Raw genomic sequence first — 26823 nt, 5'->3', positions numbered from 1 at the left:
CTTTTTCTAGGGTATCTTATTTTCCTCCTTTGCTTCTCTGCAGATAAAAAAAAAATATATATATCTACATAGCTTTAGAGTAGGGCCGTCAATTAATCACAGTTAACTCACATGATTACCTCAAAAAAATTAATCTCGATTATTCGCACTGTTAAACAATAGAATACCAATTGAAATGTATTAAATATTTTGGATGTTTTTCTACATTTTTAAATATATTGATTTCAATTACAACATAGTATACAAAGTGTACAGTGCTCACTTTATATTATTTTTATTACAAATATTTGCACTGTAAAAATGGCAAACAAAAGAAATAATTTTCAATTCACTTAATACACGTACTGTAGTGCCATCTCATTATCATGTAAGTGCAACTTACAAACATAGATTTTTTTTGTTACATAACTGCACTCAAAAACAAAACAATGTAAAACTTTAGCACCTACAAGTCCACTCAGTCCTACTTCTTGTTCAGCCAATTGTTAAGACAGACAAGTTTGTTTACATTTATGGGAGATAATGCTGCCCACTTCTTATTTACAGTGTCACCTGAAAGTGAGAACAGGCATTCGCATGGCACTTTTGTAGCCGGCGTTGCAAGGTATTTACATACCAGTTATGCTAAACATTCAAATGCCCCTTTATGCTTTGGCCACCATTCCAAGAGGACATGCTTCCATGCTGATTATGCTAGTTAAAAAAATATTGTATTAATTAAATTTGTGACTGAACTCCTTAGAGGAGAATTGTATGTGTCTTACTCTGTTTTGCCTGCACTCTGCCATGTATTTCATGTTATAGCAGTCTCAGATGATGACCCAGCACATGTTGTTCATTTTAAGAACACTTTCACTGCAGATTTGACAAAACGCAAAGAAGGTACCAATGTGAGATTTCTAAAGATAGCTACAGCACTCGACCCAAGGTTTTAGAATCTGAAATGCCTTCCAAAATCTGAGAGGGATGAGATGTGGAGCATGTTTTCAGAAATCTTAAAAGATCAATACTCCAGTGTGGAAACTACAGAACCCGAACCAGCAAAAAAATAAAATCAACCTTTTGCTAGGGGCATCTGACTCAGATAATGAAAATGAACATGCGTCAGTCCGTACTGCTTTGGATGGTTATCGAGCAGAACCCATTATCAGCATGGATGCATGTTCTCTGGAACGGTGGTTGAAACATGAAGGGACATATGAATCTTATGTACATCTGGCACATAAATACCTTGCAACGCCAGCTACAACAGTGCCATGCGAATTTCTGTTCTCACTTTCAGGTGACATTGTAAATAAGAAGTGGACAGCATTATCTCCCATAAATGTAAACAAACTTGTTTGTCTGAGCGATTGGCTGAACAAAAAGTAGGAGTAGGCTCTAAAGTTTTACATTGTTTTACTTTTAAATGCAGGGTTTTTTGTACATAATTCTACCCTCGTAAGTTCAACTTCCATGATAGAGATTGCACTACAGTACTTGTATTAGGTGAATTGAAAAATACTATTTCTTTGCCATTTTTACAGTATATGTATTTGTAATAAAAATAATATAAAGTGAGCATTGTACACGTTGTATACTGTCTTGTAATTGAAATCAATATATTTGAAAATGTAGAAAATATCCCAAACTATTTCAATTATTGTTATTCTATTATTGTTTAACAGTGTGATTAATTGCGAATAATTTTTTTAATCATTTGACAACCCTACTTTAGCTACTTTTCAAACGGTTAACTTGAAAACTGGTATCCCACTATTCAGAATAAAGGTACATTAACCCTATATTCACATTCTACCTGCGTCATCTTGTTTTGTTTTCAATAATCCTGGAGTGTTTTAATCTCCAGAAGAGGGGATCTTTAATGAAGGCTACCCTCAAAGAAGAGGGAACTACTTATCTATAACTGCCCTCTGAAAATAAATACGTAATAACTTGCCAACCATCCTCTTCTAAATTGAATGCTCTGTAACATTTCTATTACTTTATTATTTTGGGTCTTTTACATATGGAGATAATTGCTGGGCAAAGATCTTGTTGCTGGAGCGCATGGGGTGCTTGCGTTCCCTTGCAAGGGTGATTTGAGATATCCTCTATGGATCTTTTAGCTTGGGGAGTGCTCACAGTCATGACTTCAAAGAGAACTTGATATCTTGATCTACACAGTGTTGCCTATAAAAGTGAATGTTGTAGAGGAACAAATTAGTTCAGCTGTGTGCAGTGTCGCAAGCTGCTTGGAACTTGGAGGGGAGAGCAGAGGCTGCAGGAGGGAAGAGTTTGGAAGAGGCATAAGGACGACAGTCTGTGTGCATATGGCTTGAATGCCAGCTGCAGTTGCAGCATCTCTGTAAATAGCTCTCTTAATAATGAGTCAATTTTAGTTTTCAAAAGATGGAGTCCTCTCATGTCATTACCCAGTATGTGGCACATGAAATACGTAGTAACTTCCCCACTCCCATAATATCTCTTCATGAGAGGAGAACTCACAACTCCCACTGACAGAAACAGGATAGTTGCCTTGGTAGCAGGGTGGACCAGATATGATAAATCTGCTTACTCTTATATAAATAAGAAACCTCTCTCTGAATAGGGAGATTTTCTGGCACTAATGTCAGTTGATTTCAGGAGAACTGCTTTGGAACCTATGAGTTTTAAATAAAAAAATTGCTGAAACTAAATGCTATCAAAATTGCTCTATATCACTTCTCTGCAATAATAAAAGGGAAGTGAAAATGAATAAAGTTTGATGGTATGGTCATGGTGTCTTCTATATAAGGAACTGGAAGTCACAAGATCAATAACTGTACCAAAAAGCACGGACTTCACAAACAAAAATGTTTTCTCTAAAATTGTGGGTTAATGCATGGATTGTTGTCCCAGAGGGCATAGAGTCTTTTCTCTCCTACACTCAGACCACAACCAAAATGCAAACAGCATGGAAGAATCATTCCCTAAAGCTCAAGAGGCCCAGGAGGTTTTTGCACTGTTAGTACACCAGAATATATCTATCTTGCCCTATTTAAATTTAAATAATTGTCTGTCAGGCATCAGGCATGCTGATGCCTGGACTGTTGTTACTCCTCCTTATTTCTTCCATCAACACTGTGAGGTTCCGGACCTCTCAGTAACCAAACCTCCTTTCATCCAGAAGGCTTTCTGCTGTTAAGGCCCTCTGTCTACCCTGGACAAAGTAGTGTAGATCTTATGTGAATTTAGGTCCTCACAACGACGTATAAAATGAGGGATGATTACTGGTGAATAAATCAATCCTACACCCCAATTTGGGAAACCAGCAGAATCTTATCGAGTAGACACTTTCCTGACAGGTTTCACATTCATCTTCTATTGACTTGTCACATAAAAGCAGGGGTTCTTTTGAAGTGACGACTCACTTCTCTAGGATAAGAGCTGGATCACCAGCTTTCAAATAAGATATCCTGTCTGTGAAGAAGGTTTCCCTTTTTGTCAAGCACCAGAATACACAAGTATTTGTATTATTCTCCAAAGGACTTTTACAGACTCCAAGCTGAATTCCCAAGAGATTGTTCCATGATCGGTCCCAAGTATGATTTCATCCTCAGACACTTTTAATGTTTTCTGGGGATATTCAATATTCAAGGTACTAGACAGAAAATATAGGCAGGAAGTGGGAACGGAATATATTTATATGCTGAAATTCCATTTAATATAAAATCTAGTTTTGCATTCCTGGGGTTCGGTAGAGAGACAGCAGATGTTACAGCAAATTCTATTAAACAGACTAGCTGTAAACTTTCTCAGTTACTCCATGAAAACTTAATAATGGAATATCTTGTATATGTATTTCAGGATAAGACAGAAAAATCCCATGGTATATGGGATTTTTACCTTTCCTGCATCATATTTCAGATGCAAGTCTCCCTCCCACCCCCCATATGTTTTTATTGAGGATTGCATACCTGCTCCTCCACCCCATCTTTTCCATTAGAAAGATGATTCATTCTGATAGAGGCTACTGCATGCAATAGAAGGTATTGTGATACATTATGCTTGTTGTGTTTGTATGTAAACTTTAATTTATATAGACTGTGTATTATATTCTTCCATTAATATCTGGACAAATGGTAATATGCCTTTTTCATACAAGAAGAAGATATTCCATGTTATGTGTGCGCATTGTTTCTTTCCTTGTGGAAAAAACTCTTCAATTTTTTTTAGATGGTTCTATAGTGAGAAAAGGATTCCTCAGACATATAATAGCCTATATCTGGGGAAGAACTTGAGGGAGGAAAAAGTCTGTATTTTTAAAATATTTTTTAAACTTCTGATTCAACCACATTTTTTTAAAAAAAAAAGGATTGAAGTCGAATAACTTTTTTGCTGAATGACATTTAATGAAATAAAAATTTCTATCATTCATCTTATTAGTATAAATTAATGTTCTCTTCTCCCTAATATGATTAAATCTAATTGTTATATCTACTTTCATGAATGTCAGTATATCTAACTGCAGTATTTTTATTATATTATGTCTGCATTATACATCAATATACAAATAGAGCACAGAATCATAGAAATGTAGGGCTGGAAGGAATCTCAAAATCATCAAGTCCACCCCCATGCATTGAGGCAGGACCAGATAAACCTACACCATCCCTGACAGATGTTTGCCCAACCTCTTTTTAAAAACCTCTAATGACGGGATTCCAGAACCTCCCTTGGAAGCCTGATCCAGCAGTTAAATCCCTTATAGTTAAAAAGTTTTCCTAATATCTAACCTAAATCTCCCTGGCTATTGATTAACCCCATTACTACTTATCCTATCTTCAGTGGATTTTGAAAACAATTGATCACAGTCCTTTTTATGATAACAAATAACATATTTGAAGACTGTTATCGGGTCCTCCTTTGTAAAGAAAGCCTAGCTTCAAAAAGAAAATGTAAAGTAATTCCCAAAGTGGACTATGAAAATAATTTTCTATTCCTTCTGAAATGTAAATTCATAGTATGTTTGTTTGTAAAACGCTGTATAACCTAAAAGCTCAATATCACTTATTATTAATGATAAATGAGAGCTTGTGCACTAATACAAATTTGTGCAGTATCTATGGTATAGTAAGAGTTGCAGTTCATTCTGGAAATAGTGTTACAATATGTTGAAATCTATCACTTTCTCCGATATACATTTTATCAAGATAAAATTGAAAGAGCATTTTAAAATCTGAATATAATTTTTCTTTTAGAGGATAGAACAAATTGATAAAACTAAAAAGGGAAAGTTTCTGAATATTGGATGGAATGTGGGCATAATTTTCAAAGCAGTCTCTACCTGCACCCATAATCTGAGCACACCCCATTTTTGTGTGTATAACTCTGTATGCACACAAATTCTGCATGTGTGGTTTCACGGGCTTTTTGAAAATGTGGATCTATAGGGGTGTCTAACAACTTTCTCCTCACAAAGGATCTTAAAAAAGCAACTATTTGGGTTCCTTAATATTCTACTATTTATAACTCTGTTCTGTCGATTTATAATATTAGTATGCTCTCATGTAAAGTGGTGGTTAGGAAGAGAATATTCTTTTTAAAAAAATCTTCCTTCCTTCTCATTCTCCGTCAATCCAATGCCGCTTAAAATGTTATGCTGACACTGAGCATTTATAGAAAAAGCAGGGGACAAGGGAAAAGTGAGGATGAGCACCCTTTGGCTATATATATTTTTGAAATTTAATTCTAATAGCCTTAGAACTAAATATAGACCATTGTCCTAAGACGACTAATTTTTGTGTTTGTTGATAGATGAATTCTGGTTCTCAGATGGCTCCTTGTCTGACAGAGCCAAATTCAACGATCCTGGCTTGATGCCCCTTCCGGACACTGCCGCAGGACTAGACTGGTCCAACCTGGTGGATGCTGCACGAGCTTTTGAAGGTAAGAAAACTCAGCAAAAAGACTGCTCTTCCAAATTTTTCCCATATCTTCTATATACTCATTTTGAATAATAAAAATCTTATATGTATCTCAGTAGTTATAGCCTTTTCTGTCCTTTTTGTAATATCACTTACTTTCAAATGAGGAACTGTGTTGGACACCATATGTACTGTGTGGCTACTATCAACTCTGCATGTGCAGTCCAAGTGATGTTGCCCCTCCCTCCGACTCGCATAATAAGCCCTCAGAAGACCGTTGCAGTGGTACAAGTCTTAAAATGTCTACTGATATGTTTTCAAATATAGTGTGCAGTCAGGAAGTAGAGCAGTCGTGCAGAATTGGACTATAATTCTAGGTTAACCTGGAGAAAATGACACACTCATCTCTTTGATATCAAACCTATACATGCTTAGTTTAAAGGTAAACAGAATAGTAGACATGCATATTTAAAGGTTTTGTTTTAATGTATGCTTTGGTCAGGTCTTTCTCTATACTGTCCTAGAGTTCAACAATCTCAAGTAGAAAGGTTTTGTTGTTTTTACTCTTTAGTTAAAGGCATTCAGAACTATTCTTGTACTATTTTGAATGCATAGAAAATGTATCAGTGATGATCAGCATTCTAAAATACCATCATGCTTTCTATCCTGATTAACTTTGAGTCCCTTTGTCTCTGTTCAGCCCTTTTCATATACTTCCTATCAGTTAAGAGGAATGTATTATAAAATTGAAAGGTATTCTGAACAGGATTCCCATTGTATTTACACACTTGGTTGCTTGCGGGGAGATGTGTATATATTTTTGTTACCAGTATCCTAATGCAGCAACTGGAAAATAAAGACTTATCAATACAAAGAAGACTTGGAGTGATGTAACTGTGTTCATGCTAAAGCATTTTTTACTGCTGCATAAAGAAGATTTTGTTGTTCAACAACTATTTTATCAGTTCAGCTGACTGAAAGTACTTGTTCTGTATTCATATTTTCTGAAACTCAGATATTTTGAAGTCTTTTAGAAACTTTATTTTCATTTTTCTAGTCTCCTTAAATCCTCAGCTCAGAATAATGGCATACTGCTTTATTCTGCAAATAATTAATTTGAGCAGCATTTTCTCGATTCTAGTAATTTAATGCTTATTCTCAATAATTGCACAGTCATATTTTTTTCTCATTTGTTCTGTTCAAATAGGAAAAGCTATTGACTGACTTGTTTTTAGTTGCATATATTTCAGATATTTTCATTTATTCATTTTGTACTACAGTACTTGTTCAGACTTCATAGTTTGAAGAAGACAGTCTGAGTCACAAAATAGAGATTGTCTCATTGATTGCTTTGTGAATTATTTGAAAAATTTGAGTTGTAATGCACATTCCCATAAAGAATGCTATAGTAAGTGTTTCTAAGTTTTGTGTTAGTGGGTACATTTCTTTTCTGTTAGTGGGCGCATTCGTGCAGAAGGTGGAAAGATCTATGCATGTTCTATATAACCTATAAAACATTATAACTAATTTTTTGATTTCATGCTATGATATTGACCTCTTGAGTGGAAATGGGTTTTCTAAAAGATTTGGTCAACTTTTTGCATACTCAGTCTCACGACCAGAAAGCCAAAGTCAAAATAAGCACAACTGATTAGCATATCGAGAAAAGTTCATTTGGAGGGAATCCATTATAAGAAATAATGAGTTCTTAAAATAGTTGGGTTTGAATTGGATGCTATTTTCCTGTGTATGTTGAAGTTGTCCTTCGTAATTGAGGAATCACTTCAAGACTTGGTATTAAGAGTAGGTGGGAGCTAGTGTTCTGGACTCTATGAATGTAATGAATAGAGAACTGATGATCCCAGAGATTAAGGAAATTGGTGATAAAAATGTCAATGGAGTTCTGCTATGCAGGGTTCACAGTGTTTGAAACGGAACATTTCTAGAAGTTTGGAAATGAAGCCGAATAGCTAGTTCAGCATTCTTCTTTAAGAATATTTTAAAAGGAAAAGGTGTGTACAAGCACAGAAGTTGGGATGCCACAATCATTTCCTTAGCTGTGTGGGGATTAAAACCTCGGACCTTTTTATTTTGGTGGATGAGAATGTGATCAAAACTTTTGAGATATGTCTGTCTTTTTAAAGAAAAGTGATCCAGTTAATGAAGACTAAGCCATTGTTAAAGGGGTTGTTTGCTACTGAAGATTTAAGAAATTAAAGTTAGATTAGTCTCCAATTCTGATCTGCCAAGTCTCCTAACAATTATGCAATTTACAGTCCTTGATATGGGAACTTTATTTTAGTTTTCTTTTTTCATACAAGGCAATTTTTCTATATCTCTTCCTCTCCATAGCTGGTGGCATGATTAAAAGGTCAGTTCTTTCTTGGGCCTCTTTATTCTATCTACTGACAGCCCATAAAATTAATACTTATTCATAAATACACATTTTGAATTATTACCATAATTCTTCTGTGTTTTAAACCCAACTCTCATCCAAGATGGAACAATATAGAACAGATGAGGGATTTTAAACCTGGGAGCGAGGTGATTTAAGAATGAATGTCGACATAACTTTTTTTTTTTTGCCAATACAGCTAGAACTTGAAATTCACTGTTAGATGCTACAAAGGCCTTCTTTTGTAGTTTAGAACTAAATGAATAAATAATAGCTTTTTCCCTCTGGTTAACTCATCATTTTGCTCCTGCAAAGTTTTTGGTCTAAGATAATGTTGAAAAATATATTTTTAAAAATTGATACTGAGATTTTTTTTTAGACTGTGCTGTAACCCTTGCTTTCTAAAAGCCCCTGTGAATAGAATGCTACAGGATCTTAGGTTTCAGAGTAACAGCCGTGTTAGTCTGTATTCGCAAAAAGAAAAGGAGTACTTGTGGCACCTTAGAGACTAACCAATTTATTTGAGCATGAACTTTCGTGAGCTACAGCTCACTTCATCGGATGCATACCGTGGAAACTGCAGCAGACTTTATATATACACAGAGAATATGAAACAATACCTCCTCCCACCCCACTGTCCTGCTGGTAATAGCTTATCTAAAGTAATCATCAGGTTAGGCCATTTCCAGCACAAATCCAGGTTTTCTCAACCTCCACCCCCCCACACAAATTCACTCTCCTGCTGGTGATAGCCCATCCAAAGTGACAACTCTTTACATAATGTGCATGATAATCAAGTTAGGCCATTTCCTGCACAAATCCAGGTTCTCTCACTCCCTCACCCCCCTCCAAAAACCCACCCCCATACACACACAAACTCACTCTCCTGCTGGTAATAGCTCATCCAAACTGACCACTCTCCAAGTTTAAATCCAAGTTAAACCAGAACATCTGCGGCGGGGGGGAGGTAGGAAAAAACAAGAGGAAATAGGCTACCTTGCATAATGACTTAGCCACTCCCAGTCTCTATTTAAGCCTAAATTAATAGTATCCAATTTGCAAATGAATTCCAATTCAGCAGTTTCTCGCTGGAGTCTGGATTTGAAGTTTTTTTGTTTTAAGATAGCGACCTTCATGTCTGTGATTGTGTGACCAGAGAGATTGAAGTGTTCTCTGACTGGTTTATGAATGTTATAATTCTTGACATCTGATTTGTGTCCATTTATTCTTTTACGTAGAGACTGTCCAGTTTGACCAATGTACATGGCAGAGGGGCATTGCTGGCACATGATGGCATATATCACATTGGTGGATGTGCAGGTGAACGAGCCTCTGATAGTGTGGCTGATGTTATTAGGCCCTGTGATGGTGTCCCCTGAATAGATATGTGGGCACAATTGGCAACGGGCTTTGTTGCAAGGATAAGTTCCTGGGTTAGTGGTTCTGTTGTGTGGTATGTGGTTGTTGGTGAGTATTTGCTTTAGGTTGCAGGGCTGTCTGTAGGCAAGGACTGGCCTGTCTCCCAAGATTTGTGAGAGAGAGGATCTTAGAGATCCAGATACCAATGCTTCTAGCAGCTCAGACTCTTCATCAGGATCCTGATGCTATTGGTTTCCTTTATGACAGTCACTTTTTGAGGATTCAACTGCTACCACCCCTTACTAGACAAGAACTTTGTGCACAGGTGGATGATGAAACCTCACACTGAGTAGGATCTTGATGAGAGGGAGCCTGAGCAACTTCCCTTTTTTCCTGTAGCTTGACCTTGTGGTCCAGTTTTCTCTTCAGAGATGGCTTTTGGGGTCCATGTAGTCCCTGATTTGGGACCATTTTAAATATCAAAGCAAAATTTAGGAGGGTTTTTTTTGTTTTTTGTTTTCTTTTTTTTAAGACAGTTTCTGCACTTGTTGCTGCAGACAGAGCCTTGAAAATGGAAACCAATTTCTAAAGTTGAAAGTTTACCGCTAGTATTTCCTGACATTCTTGTGGAGTTCACTGTTCCCACATGGTCTCTTGGAGAGGTCCTTTGCGATTGATGAAATCAACAGGTACGGTTCCTTGCTTTTTGAACCCGTTCATGGCTGGGGAGAAGTGGGCGTTAGAAAGTCTGCAACTGATGCTGCTAGAACACCCAGGGCTTCCTCCTGTCAGCTGCTTGCAGTTTTGCAGTCCTTTCCAGAGCAGTCATCATGGTGTCTGGACCATTCAGTAATGTGAAGCAGCATGAGCTAAGCATAGGTAGGGTGATCGTACTTCCCAAAGGGAAAATGGGACACAGAGTGGGGCTAACTCAAGGCTCCCTCCTCTGTGTGGGGCTGGCCCAAGCTGCTCGCCTGAAAACCCCCCCCCACACACACACACACAACCGCCTGGGGCCAGCACAAGCCACTCCTCCACACACGGTTAGCCAAACTGCTCTCCCAAGCCCCCCACCCCGTGCTGCGTGGGGCTGGCATTGCCACGCGCCCCGCCGCACATTCCTTCATGCACCCCCCCTCCTTTTTTTCTTTTTTTTTTTTTTTAACAAAAGTGGGCATTTGTCCCGTTAGCTCTTGCCAACTGATCAAGGCTGAGATAGGGCTTAAAAAGTGGATTGTCCTGGCTGAAACGGGACATGTGGTCACCCTAAGAATAGGTCTAGGGGCAAAAGGATTCCAGCATTCTAGTCTTGTTTCAGTTCAGTGCAGCTCAGCTCAAACATTGATTCTCTGTGTCCTTGGCCAAGACACACTTAAAATTTTGATCGCTGGGGGGTTTCCTCAATACTTAACTACATTACTGTGATGTGGTGACCATTTTTTATAGACTGCAATGCCTATAATTAACTCACTTGTGGCTTCACCACTTGTCCTCATTAGTCACATTACAAATTTATGGCAATGCAACCTTTACACTACACAAGCGTGTTTTCTCCGTGTATAATACGGGAAGAAACTTGAAGAGCTAAAGGAATACAACTGAGAGCAAAGCTGATAGATGAGACTACAGAGGAAAAAGGGGACAGATAACAAGATAAGAGAAGAAAGGGTAAAGAGATAACATAATATGGAAGAGGAGAGAAAGGAACTGAACAACAGAGAATTGGATGCTACCAGGCAAGACAATAAAAAAAGAAGAGTATAGAATAGAAGGAAAACAATAAACAGAACTGAGAAAAGAGAAAATTGTATTGAGATTGATAGATTAAAATGGAGAATGAATGGAGAGAAAAGGGGATAAAGAAATGTTAGAGAATAAGCAGGAAAAGAGACAACCTTTAGAAAATTTGATTCGTATTCCTTTAATTGCTTTATTATGCTTCTCTGAAATCCTCATAGTTCTGAGTTTGGAGCAGAGCAGTGTACTTTTGAGTACTTACATTGTATTAATAGTAATGGCTACTCTGGAAAATCAAATAACTGAAGAATATAGTGAAGGAAAAAAACACTAAACTGTCCAAGATTCCCACAACTGCTTTTCATTCTAGAAGATTGGAGTGGGACATAAACATAAACATTGACTCTTATGTACAGGCCCAGCAGTATTTGTGTCACTGTTAACTGCTGGTTTTAGTTTAAAAATGGGCGTTCGCTGTTTTTTAAATAATATTTTGGGGCTTAAACAACCTGACAGAGAGCCCCTTTATGTATTGTTTATGATTTGGTTATATAAACAAAAGTAATTTCAACCAGTGGTGAGCTGGAGCCGGTTCGCACTGGTTCGCTAGAACCGGTTGTTAAATTTAGAAGCCCTTTTAGAACCGGTTGTTCCGTAAGGGACGACTGGTTCTGAAAGGGCTTCTAAATTTAACCCGCCAAAAGTGGCGCCTTAGGTGCCGACTCCAAGGGGAAAATTTGGTGGGTGCAGAGCACCCACCGGCAGCTCCCCGCCCCACCCCCGGCCCCAGCTCACCTCACCTCTGCTCTGCCTCCTCCCCTGAAGGCGCTGCCCCGCTCTGCTTCTCCGCCCCCCCAGGCTTCCTGCGAATCAGCTGTTCGCATGGGAAGCCAGGGCAGGCTGAGAAGCAAGCCACGGCTTCCCGCTCAGGCCCAGGGAGACAGAGCAGAGGGTGAGCTCGGGTAGGGGTGGGTGCGAGGAGGGCCGCCCGCGCCGCAGCAGGTAACCGGGGCGGGAGGGGCGCTCATGGGAACTGGGGCGGTGCACTCAGGGGAGGAGGCAGAGCAGAGGTTAGGTGAGCTGGGGCTGGGCGCGGGGCGGGGAGCTGCCAGTGGGTGCTCTGCGCCCACCAATTTTTCCCCATGGGTGCTCCAGCCCCGGAGCACCCAGGGTTTCGGTGCCTAAGGTGCCACTTTTGATGGGATCGGTGGGGGGAGCGGCTGCTCCCCCTGCTCCCCCCTAGCTATGCTCCCCCATCCCTAGGAGCCAGAGGGACCTGCCGGACGCTTCCTGGGAGCTGCCCCAGGTAAGCACCGCCGGAACGCCCCACCTTGCACCCTGGCAGGTGCCTCTGGCTCTTAGGGGTGGGGTGCGCACCCACTACGGTGGCCCATGAGACCCTCCTGCCCGGTTCTGGAGGCAGTCAGGGGACAGAGGAAGGGGGTGGATGGGGCAGGGGTCCTGGGGGAGGGTTTCAAGGAACGCAGGGGTTTGGATGGGGCAGGGGTCCCGGGGGGCAGGGGTGGGCAACGACACCCTCATGGGGTGAGGAGGGAACCCATTGTTAAGATTTTGGCAGCTCATCACTGATTTCAACCACTGGTGTATACCAGGTATTTTCACAGTTCTAAGCTACTTATGCCAATTAGAATGCAGCATTTCTTAATGCCATTTTATCTTTGTGGCACCATGTGTGCTACTATAATTAATATTGTTTTATCATCTCCATTTTAAATCTTCATAGTTTAATAAAAGTTATGCTAAACATATTATGATTAGGGGAAAGAAAAGCATTCAGCATAAAAGATAAGTATCTAATCAAATTAGCTTGTTTAAGTGTTTAGAAAAATAAAATTCAAAACATTTAGGAAAAGTTCTGTTGTCTAATATGCATGTTGTAGCTCCTGTTGACTTCAGTGGAAGTTTGTGTGTGTGTCTGTGGACAGAATTTGACCTTGAGATGGGAGTTTAGCAATGAGAGGGCCATTTGATGCATTATTTTATTTTTAGCTTTCTTCTATTATGCTATATGTTACCTAACTTAAATTGTTTGGATAATTTTATTTATTTATTTATTTATTTATTTTTGCTATCTGTGATGCTGCTGAACAAATGCAGTTCTGGTCCAAATTCTTCTCTTTTACAACTATGCAGTCCCATTAACATGCACTGAGGTGGATGGGTTGCACGTTTTGGTCCAGTGTTCTCATTTTTGTCTGTCTGGAGTAGACAATTTTTTGCTTAAAATTTTGATGTAAGTACCCATATATCTTCTCAAGTAATTCCTTTGTGTGAGTAGAAAATGACATTCCAAACCAAAATTAGAAAAAGGAAAGATATGTCATTCGAGAGGATTTGATATGCACATAGAGCTTCTATTAATGTCAATGGGAGTTGTCCTTGCAGGGTTTGGTAGCACAAGTGTTGCAATCATAAACAAAAGACTAGATTCTTCTCTCATCTCAATTTAACTCCATTGGTATCAGTGGAGGTCTTTTGATTTCCACTGGTGCCAGTGAATGGAGAGTCACACCCAAGTCCTTATGTTATATTAATATTGATGGCTACTCTGGAAAATCAGAACTGAAAAAGAGAACAAGGAGAACAACAACTTTTGGTCAAATTCTGCCCTCCAAAGCACGGATTTAACTCATTTCAGTTCACCTTTTAAAAACGGCCCTGTTAAACTGGTGAAACAATTATTAAACACGAGAAAGTACTCCTGGGCACATTCAGTGGGACAAGAAATAAATACTGAAAATAAAAAATTAGGCATGCAGCTGAATAAGAATCTTCCTATGTAACCATTCCCTTTGCAATATTCCGTTTCCTTATTTATGACAGAACTGTCTTATGCATTGTTCCAGGGAAATGAAATGAGAAAACTTGTTGGTGATGTGCTAGCTATTATCTGTTTGTTGTTGTATTACTGAGGGAGTAAATTTTGACTTTAACATATATGCCATCATGTGGCAGCAATGCCCCTCTGCCATGTGCATTGGCCAAACCGAACAGTCTCTACGTAAAAGAAATGGACACAAATCAGATGTCAAGAATTATAACATTCAAAAACCAGTCGGAGAACACTTCAGTCTCTCTGGTCACTCAATTACAGACCTAAAAGTCACAATATTACAACAAAAAAACTTCAAAAACAGACTCGGACGAGAGACTGCTGAATTGGAATTAATTTGCAAACTGGACACCATTAAATTAGGCTTGAATGAAGACTGGGAGTGGATGTGTCATTACACAAAGTAAAACTATTTCCCCATGTTTATTTTTCCCCCCTACTGTTCCTCACAAGTTCTTGTCAACTGCTGGAAATGGCCCATCTTGATTATCGCTACAAAAGGTCTTTTTTCTCTTCTGCTGGTAATAGCTCACCTTAACTGATCACTCTTGTTATAGTTTCCAGAGTAGTAGCCGTGTTCGTCTGTATTCGCAAAAAGAAAAGGAGTACTTGTGGCACCTTAGAGACGAACAAATTTATTTGAGCATAAGCTTTCGTGAGCTACAGTTCACTTCTTCGGATGCGCTGTAGCTCACGAAAGCTTATGCTCAAATAAATTTGTTCGTCTCTAAGGTGCCACAAGTATTCCTTTTGTTTTCTTGTTATAATGTGTATGGTAACACCCACTGTTTCATGTTCTCTGTGTATATAAAATCTTCTTACTGTATTTTCCACTGCATGTATCCGATGAAGTGGGCTGTAGCCCACGAAAGTTTATGCTCAAATAAAAGTGTTAGTCTCTAAAGTGCCACAAGTACTCCTGTTCTTTTTGCAAATACAGACAGGCTGTTACTCTGAAACCCATAAATTAGGTGGTTGTTTTTGGAATAACAGCTCACAAAATCACTTATTTAGCATACAGTGTGAGAGCCTAATGGTTTCTAACACCTATTTAGTGACATTGTTGCCCAAAGGATGAGTGGTGGGTTGCTGTTTAACATTTCACAAGTAATTGAACGTAGTAAAGTTATGTTTAGAAACTAGCAGAAGTGCAGTAATAAAAAGCTCTAAATATTAAATTTAAATTTCATACAAATACAACATTAAAATTTAGTAGAATTTTTGCAAGGAATAAAAAGTTATAAATGCGCAAGTTATAGTCAATGCACATTTAAAGTAATGTAATCTATTTGTAGTTTTTGCTGACTAAAATTAAAATTTTGGGGTAAATTCAAGAAGGATGTTGCTAAATTGCAGGGCCCCCTACGGGCACTAGTTTTCCAAGCAGGTGCTTGGGGCAGCATTTAGAATGGAGCAGCAGTCCGTGTCCCGCGGCGGCAATTCGGCAGCAGCTCGCCGCTCTTCTTGGGGTGGTGGCAATTCGGCGGCGACTGCTTGGGGCGGCAAAATTGGTAGAACTGCCTCTGCTAAATTGGATAGGGTTCAGAGTGGAGCTATGAGAATGATTAAAGGATTAGAAAACATGCCTTGTCGTGATACTCAGTGAGCTCAATGTAGGTATAACATGATCCAGTGGCAGGAAGTTGAACGTAGACAAATTCAGAGTGGAAATAAGGCATATGCTTTTAACTGTGAGGTTAATTCACCATGGGAACAGTTTATCAAAGGTCATAGTGGATTCTCCATCGCTGGAAAATTTTAAATCAAGATTGGATGTTTTTCTAAAAGATCTGCTCTAGGAATTATTTTGGGGACATTCAATAGCCTGTGTTATATAGAAGTTCAGACTAGATGAACACAGTGGTCCCTTCTGGCCTTGGAATCTATGAATCAATGGAAATTTTTAAAAACTGGGTGAAATATTTTATTTTAAAACTTCATAGTATGCTTTCCGTGACTGTTACGAACATCCTTTGTAATACTTCCTCACTAAAGGGAAGGTGGTGGTTTGATTCAAATACCCCTAGTAAGTCCAGAACTACAATCTATCTTTTTTTTTTTTTAACTTAACAGAAAATGTCTTAACCTCGGTAGACCAGACAAGTGCTTCTTGTCTGGTCTACTGAGGTTAAGACATTCTTCTTAGAAATGCTTAGTCAGTATTGTGAGGGGAAAACACAGGGTAAATTATATTGAAATAGAGTTCAGTGACATAAAATACCCATGTTTTGCATTACTGACCATTAACTAACTCATCATGTAGGAAAGTTAGGAGCAGTATAAGATTTGCCACTGCTTTTCTGTCCTCCACCATCAACTGTCAGTCAAAGACTTGAAAAAGAGCTCTGTGTAAGCTTGATAGCTTGTCTCACCAACAGAAGTTGGTCCAATAAAAGATATTACCTCAACCCCTTGTCTCTGTAATCAAAGTTTAGGGAAGGGAAGAAAAGAACAAGTGAAATGGGTAATTAGATGTATACCTTAAATTTACTTCTGCCCCATTTCTTTTGTGATCATAATTGTTTGCACAGTCTTTTCTGTGGCACCTAATTTGAGTAAGGAAACTAAGTTTAACCTTTCCCTGCTGCTTAATTTAATTAAGTTATATCGCTTGCATAGTGTGAGTTGTGTCATTGTGATAGCAATGGTGTGCGAAATTCTTCTCCTTTCTCACTTTAGATGTGTGTGGAAAACTCATGACCTAAAAATGCCAAGACATATGACAAATTGCAAATAAGGATAAAACTTGGGGAAACTACTGCTATATAAAGTTGGTCTTGAAATCAGATATAAAAGTGAAAATTTGCATCAAAGTAGTGTGAGAGCTGGAAATGACTTTTCAATCTTTACAGTGACCTCCAAAAGTGTTCATTTTTTAATCACTTAACAAAAACTTCTAATTGCTTTGATTCCCTGGTTTTCTTGTTTTAATATCTTGGTAGCACTTTTAAAACAAGTTAGTAAAAATTCTTACTTAAAACAATTTGCCATGTATTTACCATTTGACTTTTGTGGTGCACCACATTTCCATGCTATGTATCATAATACTGTGCATTATATGAGGGCCGCTGAGCATGAAATGTGTAATTTCAACCATGTTGGTTGGCATTACATAAAAATTGATTTTGAAAGTCTTAAGGGCTTCTCACAATAAGAGGCACTCTGAGCTGCATTGACAGTATTCCATTATGTGAATTTTGCATAAGGACCACAGCTGCTTTAGCAGAGAGGTTAGTTGGATGTACTCTCTTGTTTATAGGAACATTCTAAATCTTATTCCAGGTTTTGACTCTGATGAAGATCTTGGGCCAGTCTGTCATCATACATCATTTCTAGGTGACGGTTTGGGGTTGATTGTTGGCTTTTATCTTTAGTAAACTTCCTTTCTGTTTCAAGTGTTTGCACGTTTGCATGGTAATGCAAGCTTTGGGCCTGTGGGGGAGGAGAGGGAGAAGGGAAGGCAAGGCATGTCATGGCCAGAGTCAATAGAAAGCTGCAGGCATGGAATTTGTATGGAAATCAGTTAAATCAATCTCCACAGAATATGGATTTTCCACAACAAACAATTTTAAATCATAATGAATCATTTACTTTTATTCTTTGCAGTGATCTGCGTGGCATATTTTTCATAAATGATTTGTGGTATATTTTGGCAGCTACACTGAATGTCCACAGATAATGATATTGGTCATTGGGAGACAGGCTAAGTTCCAAGCACATTGGCCATGTATGCTGGTGGCCCTCATCTAGTATTTTTGGTACTTGACGGTGCTTTCACCAAATAAAAGCTACTTTTTATACTTAAATATGACAAAATAAGTGCATAATAGCACTTGTATACTGCTTTTCAAATATATAGATAACCAGCAGCTTATACAATGTGTCTGAAATGTCAGAATAATAAAAATGGAACTGTGAAAATTTCTGTGGAATTTGATGCTTTAGCTTTCCATGAATTGGTATTGTCACTGATCATAGCCCCTGTTTCTCAGGTCTTCTGTGGATTTCAGTGAGACCAATTTACTATTCAGATTAGCATTAACTAGTCAAAACAAATCTATCACTTTGCTGATATTTGCAAACCAGATGTTGATGCAGATGTTGGAAAGAGCAACTAACTGGAACAAATTGTAAATCTGCTGATTGTCTTCAAAGCTATCATGTAGAAATCTACTTCCCAGGCTCTAACTATATCCAAATAATTAATTGTACATTGGCCTTTGATTTTTTTATTTTGTATATGAAATCATGTTTACAAATTAGCTTTACATTAGCTTTGTTTTTGCCTTTACAGATCAGAGAGTGGCATCTTTTTGCACCCTGAATGATATGCAGCAAGCTCCAGGTTTGGAAGGTGCTCAAGAGTTACCTTTGGATGAAGGGCCAACAAATGGAAAAGATTTCATTGATACTACTGGGTATGTAAGATTTAGCGCACTTTTATTATGAAGCAGATGACATAACTTCTGAAATTACGTGATGTTCTTAACACAGCCTAACGTTCTTTACTTTTCCATGCCAAGAAAATAATTTATTCTAACTAGAGGAGATACTTATTCAAAGATCAGGGTGTTAAAATGCCCAAATTATCATATCAAAATTGAGACTCCCCTGTAAATATTGCAGAAAATACCTTTTACAACTATGGCATTCCCAAAAGTTTAGGAGTTCAACTACGATTCAGAGTTACCGTATTATAAGCCAATATCTTTGAAGAACTGTCAGAGCAGTAAGATATGGGAGGGAATTGTTTGGTTTACCTACTGCTTTCTGGATATTAAGAACAATTTTTGCAGTTCATCAACTTGTGACTGTTATCCATGCTAACTTGTCAAGCTTGTAGATCATGACAAGCTAAACAATGAGATTGTTTAATATAATCATTGCCCTGAGGGATAAAAATCCAGAGGAAACTTGCATGCAGTGCTGAGCTAGTTCATTGAATCACTGGACAAATGCTCCTTCCTACTGTCTTGGCCTGCCATAACAACTACATCTCTCTGTGTAATGCTATGAAGTCTTGAAGAAGAATTATCAGAGATAAACTACAATGGCAGACACAGCTATTCTTGTTTTTGAAAAAATTAACTTCTTTAACAAAGTCACAATACCAAGTAATTTGTACACACCATATCAAAAATACTGCTCATTTGAAATTAACAGGAGCGGCTGAGTGCCCAGCATTTTTGAAAATTAGGGGCTTACTTTTCTTACAACTTGTACCTACAGATGACTTTTGGTGCCCAATTTCAGGCACCTTTTGTTGTGTTGGGCATAGTGTTTTCAACTATAAGCAGAGATACTGGACTACAATTCTGGAGCAAGGTTTGGATTCCACAGCTACAGAGTCATCCAGTGTGTAGCTCCCTGACTACCAGGAGAAGCCCAGTCTCGGTCATGTTCAGGTTTACATGCAAGGTCTACCTCTGTAATGGCTTTCACCAAGTAATTGCAACTTTCCAGTACCAACCAACAATTTGGAATACTGAAGGGGAAATAGTAGAAGGCAAGAAGGACATGTACACAGTAGGAACTAAAGAGGCTGTGAGGAATTGGCCCTTCAAGGAACACACGCTGCCATCTGTAACTGTTTTTTGGCACATAGATAGCACAGTGATAGTTGCCTTAGAAAACAAGATAAATATGTAAATGGCCATATGGAAGAATATGTATCTTAACATACCTGCTTCTTCAAACATTTCCAATATCAACGCTCAAGTAATTTCTATGAATTTGGGGTGTACTCTGGAAAATTTTAGATCCATTAATAAAATGCTGTCAGCATGGGACAGACCTAATCCTGTTCTTTCATATTTCATTCTAATCAAATGGGTAACGCCACCATTAGGTCCTTATCCTTTGAAATGTCTATTAGCACGAATATACAAAACAATATATAAGAAATTTTATTCAGCATCTTTCGAAACAACTGACTTCCAGGATGAGTAGAACATATTCAGTTTACTGTTTGCTGTTTTTGATTATCACCAAGGGCAAAATAAAACAGAATAGAAAGAAAATTATTCCAGTATGAAAGGAGGTTGCAGTGTTTTATACTATGTTGCAGGCCTGTCAGCGAACAGACACCTTTTCTTGGCTCTTGCTGAGAAGACAGTCCAGAAAACTTTAAAGCTCATCAGCACTCAGTGAACTTCCTAAGGAACATCAGTGGCTATAACAGTTTGCCAGGGTCTGAAGTCCCTTTTTAAAAAAGATAAGACTGCTTTTAAATATCTCATATGTGGTCTTGTGCTTCATTTGAAGAGAGTCTCTGGCAAGCCATGATAAAAAAGTATTATGGAGTTGAGGAGTAGCTTCTGCTTCTGCCTTAGGAAGATTGTCCATGCATTAAGAAAGTGGTTCAGCACCTTGGGAGGCTAATTAATGGGAACCCAGGGGATGCCAGGGTCCCTCAAGGACTAGGAATAACTAGGCACCACTGGTGGTCAGGTCTGCAGAACCCTCAGCCTTTGTGGAAGAGGAATTTAGGTAGCCTTGATGATCGGAGATTTCAGGCAGCAGAAGTTGTGTTAGAACTTAAAGCTGGATCCCCTTTGCTATACCTGTAGACCAATGATGCTTCTGAATTTTTTGGAAGTCAGGAGACACGTCAGCAGATCAGGCTGGAGCATTCTGTCCCCAAAGCTCTGGAGTTGCTTCAACGTTAGCAAGAGAAACTCCAGTTACAGAGTATTCACTTCCTCTTAGAACAAATTGCACTGAGCAATTAAGTGACTTTATTTATTTATTTATCTATCTATCAATCAATCATTATTTACCATTTGTTGGATTACTGTAACATCCAAGAGCCCTAGTCATAGACCAGGACCGCATTGTGTAAGCAAGCACTGTACATAAACACAACAAAAAGATGGTGTCTGCCTCAAGTAGGCATTTTAGTTGCCTTCGGACATATACTGGTATAAGGACAATTACTAAAGTAAATCTTCTTTTCTCTGTAGTTGCATCTAGCACCATTTCAGCACTCAAAAGCAGCCAAACACTGATGCTGAGTAAATGAAGCTTGTGCACCTCAATGAGGCTGGGTCTCTGCTCTATCCACCTCCTTCCTCTCAAGTTTAAGTACACTGTAGAAAGCACATGGACAGCCAGGAAGTTGGGAGGTCTGCAGCTACAAAACACTGCTGCAGTAGGAGCTTTGCACCTAAGGACTTTTGGGTGGGCAATAGTTGGGGTAGGTGTCTGTCCTGCAGAGCACTTCTGATCTTCGCCAGAAAAAAGTGCTTTGCTCTAGAGAAGACAAGGCAACCACCTCCTCCAAGCATCTCTTTGGAGACCTCTGAACCTTAAAAGGTTCATGTAACTAGGAAGGTGTTAGGCCTCCGCGGGCCACCAGTGCTCTAGTAATGCAGACCTTGAAAGATCAGCCTGAAGCATTCTCAATTGGTGTTAAAAATATTTCTTTGAATAAGTTGTGTAAAGTTTTCCTTCTATCAAATTCAGCAAGAGGAAATCCAGTCCCTGCTAGCAAAGAATGTCAGACCCTATTGACCCCACCATACACCCTGCTTTAAAGGTAAAAAGCTTGCTTATGAGCACCTCCTAATTTCTTTCCAAAGAATTTCACTGAAATCTCTGTCATTTTATCCTATCTCCATTACCATTTAAAAAAGTCCTTCTCTAAAAACTCAGTGTGAAAATGACTCCTGGGACTTTAGTCGTCATTAAACAAAGTGCTCGAAGGCTATGCAGCTTGTTTCCTCTTTAATATCAAATACAATTGGCTCCCTTGTTTCCAAGAGTACCATGTCTAGATGGCTCTCTGCACATTTCATTGCTATGCCTTTGCAGATCTGCAACTTTGACTGAATATGCCTTTACATTGCATTAGAGAGATTTCTGCTTCTGCAGCCAAAACCTGGTCAGTTTCCATCTAGGAGACTTGCAGGGTAGCCAGTGACGTTTTCTGCTTGAAATTAGCATCTAATGTGGGGTAGAATCTGGTCTTCAGATCACCACTCACTACCTTATCTCCCTTCAAAGTTGAGTTCTGTAATCTTTTGTTACAATCCACAGACACACACACCCCACCTTAAACACACTTTGCTTTGTTTATTTCTACCTTTCATTTGGATGGAACTGATCAGTGGGTGTTGTGTAACTCTGCACAGCAGGGATGGCATATAGTGCCCCCAGCTGGAACAAGGGGCTTAAGTCTTCAGCATCATGTGAGTTCCCTGTCTGGTGACTTGGTACAAGAAAAGACAGCAGCTATGTGTCTTTAGACAACAAATACAGGCAAACCATTAGCCCCTGCTTACAGCTGAAGCAGAGAGATTGTAACTTTCTTAAGGTCACAAAGGGAATAAGTACCCTAGTGCCTCACACCAACCTGGTGCTTTGAGCTCTAGACTGCCACCTGGCTTCTATCCTCTCCACTAGGGAGTTGTGGGTTTCAAAAACAGGAAGATTCAGCAATAGAATGTATCGGTTTTAAAATCTTTGATTTGTTTTGCTTTTCAACTTGAGAAGTGGAAGAAAGGGGAAGGGGGGGGGACTTGTCTTTTTGCTTATTAGGGTGTCATTTTTAATTAGAACCAATTTTGGACAAATTAATCTACTTACATGGTAAAGCACATTTCTCCTCAATGACTTTAAACTCACATCACCTCTTCCAGCTAGTGTGCATTTGGAATAGCAAAAAGGCATGCAGGCATTCCATGTTTGGTGTTGTCAAACCTGTCCAATTTGCTAACTTGCATGAAGCAGCTGATTGAGCTTTGTATATTTCTTCAGCGTCTCTCATCTAGATGAAATAATTCACATTACGTCTAATTTAATCTGTGAATGTGTATGTAACTGTCTCCCAAAGTGTTCACTATCATAAGCAGGACAACAGCTCTTCTCTGCATTTTCTCTCAGTCATGCATTTGATTAACCGGTGGCTATATTTTGTATATTTGACCTTTAAAGACAAAATGTTAGTCTTCATAAAGTCACTGGTTTATCTTTTTGCTTGAAATGGCACAATTGCAGACCAGAGAAGAGAACTAAAATAACCCTATATGTTTATAATCGTTGCTGTTGCAACTTGCTTTGTTACTAATGTTCCTTATCAGAAAGCAGCTTGTTAACAAATGCACTCTTCGCATTAATTAGTTGAATAGTTAATTTGCACTGTGAATACATGTGCGAGTAAGATCTGAAGCATATCCTTTTCAAAGTCATTTTTCATTTCTGCTTCATTAGTGGGAGATGCAGCAAGGTATTTCAAACATCACAGTAGTGGGTTCGTGCTTGAGCAAGTCAATTGTTGCTTTTTCCAGCTGACATGCCCAATTGGCCCTGGGTCAATTGTTTTTTGTGATGTGACCCTATAAGAGTATGTTTTATTGACATTAAGGAAGGAAGTATTTTGAACTAACTCTGGAGTGAAGTTCTTGTTTACTTTGTAGGGAGCACACACCATCTACTCTGACTGGAAAAGTAAACCAGCTGGAAGTGATCTTGCGGCAACTACAAACTGACCTCCGGAAGGTAAAAATCTCTTCATCAGAATTAAATGTCTCCGTTGCTCTCCAATAGAAATAACTATACTTATATAGTACCTTCCATCCAAGGATTTCAAAGAGCGGGTTAATGTGGGCAAAAAGAGGGCATTAACCTTATATGCTGCACCTAGAGGGGATTGAGAAGCCTAACTTCAGATCAAGAGCTGCTGCAGGAGAAGCTGGGATAGAATTATAAAGCCAGCTGGAGGCTGCAGGGAAGGAGCATGCAGTCACTCTCTAGAGGGAGAGACTTGGTCACAAACAATGTGGAAGTCTAGGGGGAAAGTGAGCCATGGGATCCTGCCCTGGACTGTGTAGTCAGACAAGAGGCCAAGAGGGGTGAAGTAGCTATGGAGAGCAGAGGATACTCCAGTGGTAAATCTAGAGATAGGACAGGAGATAGAGACATGGGGTAGGAAGGAGCCCAGGGAAACAGCAACAGAAACTGAGCAGACCTGCACTGTTAGTCATAGGGTCCTTGGGCTACAACCCAGAGTTGTGGGCAGGCCCAGGTTCCTCTACCCACCGGTGACTGGGAAGTGGCAGAGTACCTAGAGGTGAAACAGAAGACTGTCTGAAGCAGCATCCGGACAACTTGTCCAGTGGGACTTTGATACCCTGGAACGGAAGACTGTATAGCGACTTGGCTAGAGAGCTGAGTCAAAAAGATGGAGCACTTCAAGTCATGAGCAGCCAATGATGGGGCGCCATGTGGGTTGAAAGCTAATTCTCAGACCTAGTCACCAGGAGGCATACCTGCAATGAGTGCAGCCATTTACAATCCATGAGACTATATGCCAGGAGTATGATATTCAACTTGCAGATGAGTAAACGGGCACAGAATGGTTTGTGGCATGACTGGAATCAAACAGTGAGTTAGTGACAGAGCTGGAAACAGGAACTTGGGTGACAGATCTGTTAAGCAACAGGCCACATATTGCTTTAAGTGATGAAATAAACCATTAGAGGGAAATAATTGAAGCCAAACATTTTGCATTAGCTTTGTATTTGTGAAATCAAATCCTTGTGACTTGAATTCTTCTGTATCACTTGTTAATCCTCCGATCTTGAATCTTTTCTTTGGGAAAACACATTTGGGAGGTTTCACAATTTTTCAGTCCCTACTTTTAGGGATGAGTCTAATCTGAACTGTAGAATAACTTTTTAGTGCTCAAATCTTTGTTATACAGGAATTGGGTTCTACAATTCTCATCCAGAAATTGCATTTAGTTTTCTTTTTAGCCTGCAATGTTATCTTCTTCGTACAACACTGCAACAAATTTGGGGATTCAGCTTACAGTTCAATTGCTGTCATAATGGATTAGGGAGCTAAAGTAAACAGAGCTCTGTGACTCGCTTAGAAATATGAGCAACAAAACTAATGTCATCCTAGCTACTTACTTTATTCAACTTATATTTTTATTAACCAGGAAAAACAAGACAAAGCTGTTCTCCAAGCTGAGGTCCAGCATTTGAGACAAGATAACATGAGACTTCAGGAGGAGTCTCAAACAGCAGCCGCTCAACTGAGAAAATTCACAGAATGGTTTTTTAATACCATAGACAAGAAATCCTAATGTCTAGGCCTCTGGAAAGCACTATTTGAACTGTGTAACAGCTGTATTTTTGAATTAACAAAATATAATTTCATTGTGTTCACAATCCATTTTAGATGTTTCTGCTGTATTCTCTGTCCAGCTCTATTCATTTGAACAAGACTGAGGGCCATGTGGATCTATCTTTGTATTCATCTGAAGAAAGCAGAGAATAGCAGACATTTGTTTGTGTGAAGATGAATGTAAAATTCTTGGTGTCATTTTAGACATTTTTAGAAAATGCTCTGGGTTGGGATTGCCTGAAGAGGAACATTTTGGGTTTTATTTCCTGTATTTCAGGTCCTCTGGTGAAGATGTTTAAATCAATTTACAGTAGCTTGGGCTTCAGTATTGTAAGATAAAAAGAATAATCAGACATATACCTTAATGTTTAAAAGGTGCTCTATTTTTTGTATGTACAGTAGTTTATTTCCACAGTCACATTGTCATAGCAATAAGAATGGAGGTATAGTGAATAGTCACAAAGCTGTGTGTATAAAACGTTAGCACTGATGTGTTTAACACTAGTTTGGATGCAGATACATTAGAGATTATTTATTTGCAGGAACAAATGGTGCCTGAATATAAACAATGTTCTGATTTTCTAAAGATACACATGCCTTGTAAATGGCTCACTGGGTTAGCCCACTCCAACTTCAGATAATTTTGTATAGTTGATGTTCAGCTAAAACAGTTATACTGCTTAAATATTAAAATCATGTATGGTGTGAGCCAGCCAATCACTTGTACAATGCCATATTCGTTTCTTTGTACAGAAGCTTTGATCAAGTGTCTTGTATTTAACACCTTTATTTAAGCTTATTTAACCTTCAGTTGTTAATTTTGTAAAGTTTTTGTTTTATCTGCACTATGGTGAAGACAGTTGGTTGCGAGCTGTAATATTTTTAGCTTGCTGAGACTGTACTGAGGAATACTAGAAAATTCTAATGATTGGATGCTGCTAGTACACTATTTGTATGCTTTAACATTTTTAACTGTTTCATTTGAGATGAACATACATTTTGCTTTTTTAATAAACGTTAAAAATATAAACCTCAAAAACTGATATTTCAGTTTTTCATCATACAGCACACATCCAATTCCACTGTCCATAGTTTAGGTTTCTGTTCAGTCCACTCTGAATGTCATGTGCATAAATGTATTCATCTGTGATCTTACTTTATGTTCTGATCCTGAGGAAAATCTAAGCAGGCATAGCTCCCATTCACGTCTCAGGATCAGCCCACAAAGTAGATGCCATTGTTGGTGTGATCCGATCTCTACCTGACAGGGTAGCTATTCTGATCAGGGAGCAAAAACTATCCAGCTACTTATGTGTATTGACCTAAAAGAACTATCACTACACGGAGAAATTTAGAAAAATCACTCAACAGGCATCAAGTATTTTGAAAATGTATCTTAATGCCAGATACTCCGCCATCTTTAATGTGTACAGTCCAAGATTTGATTATGTTGTTAGCAT

General features: G+C 38.8%; 1 protein-coding gene across 2 annotated transcripts in view; it reads left to right on the top strand.

Moving 5' to 3' along the window:
• SIPA1L2 (signal induced proliferation associated 1 like 2) overlaps positions 1–26283 on the top strand; it is a 134722-nt gene extending 108439 nt beyond the window's left edge. Inside the window, exons 17-21 of one of the 2 annotated variants that reach the window (XM_077811835.1) lie at positions 5779–5910; positions 17516–17569; positions 18528–18651; positions 23650–23731; positions 25176–26283. In XM_077811835.1, coding sequence (XP_077667961.1) covers positions 5779–5910; positions 17516–17569; positions 18528–18651; positions 23650–23731; positions 25176–25322 — 539 coding nt within the window. In that variant the 3' untranslated portion in view covers positions 25323–26283. The remainder of the gene's footprint in view (positions 1–5778; positions 5911–17515; positions 17570–18527; positions 18652–23649; positions 23732–25175) is intronic. The other variant, XM_077811836.1, reaches the window with a different exon arrangement.
• The last annotated feature ends 540 nt before the right edge of the window (positions 26284–26823 follow it).

The sequence above is a fragment of the Eretmochelys imbricata genome, chromosome 3 (genome assembly GCF_965152235.1).
Source record: "Eretmochelys imbricata isolate rEreImb1 chromosome 3, rEreImb1.hap1, whole genome shotgun sequence".
Classification (NCBI taxonomy): domain Eukaryota; kingdom Metazoa; phylum Chordata; order Testudines; family Cheloniidae; genus Eretmochelys; species Eretmochelys imbricata.
The sequence above is the reverse complement of the archived record's forward strand: the minus strand, read 5'-3'. Positions and strand labels throughout refer to the sequence as shown.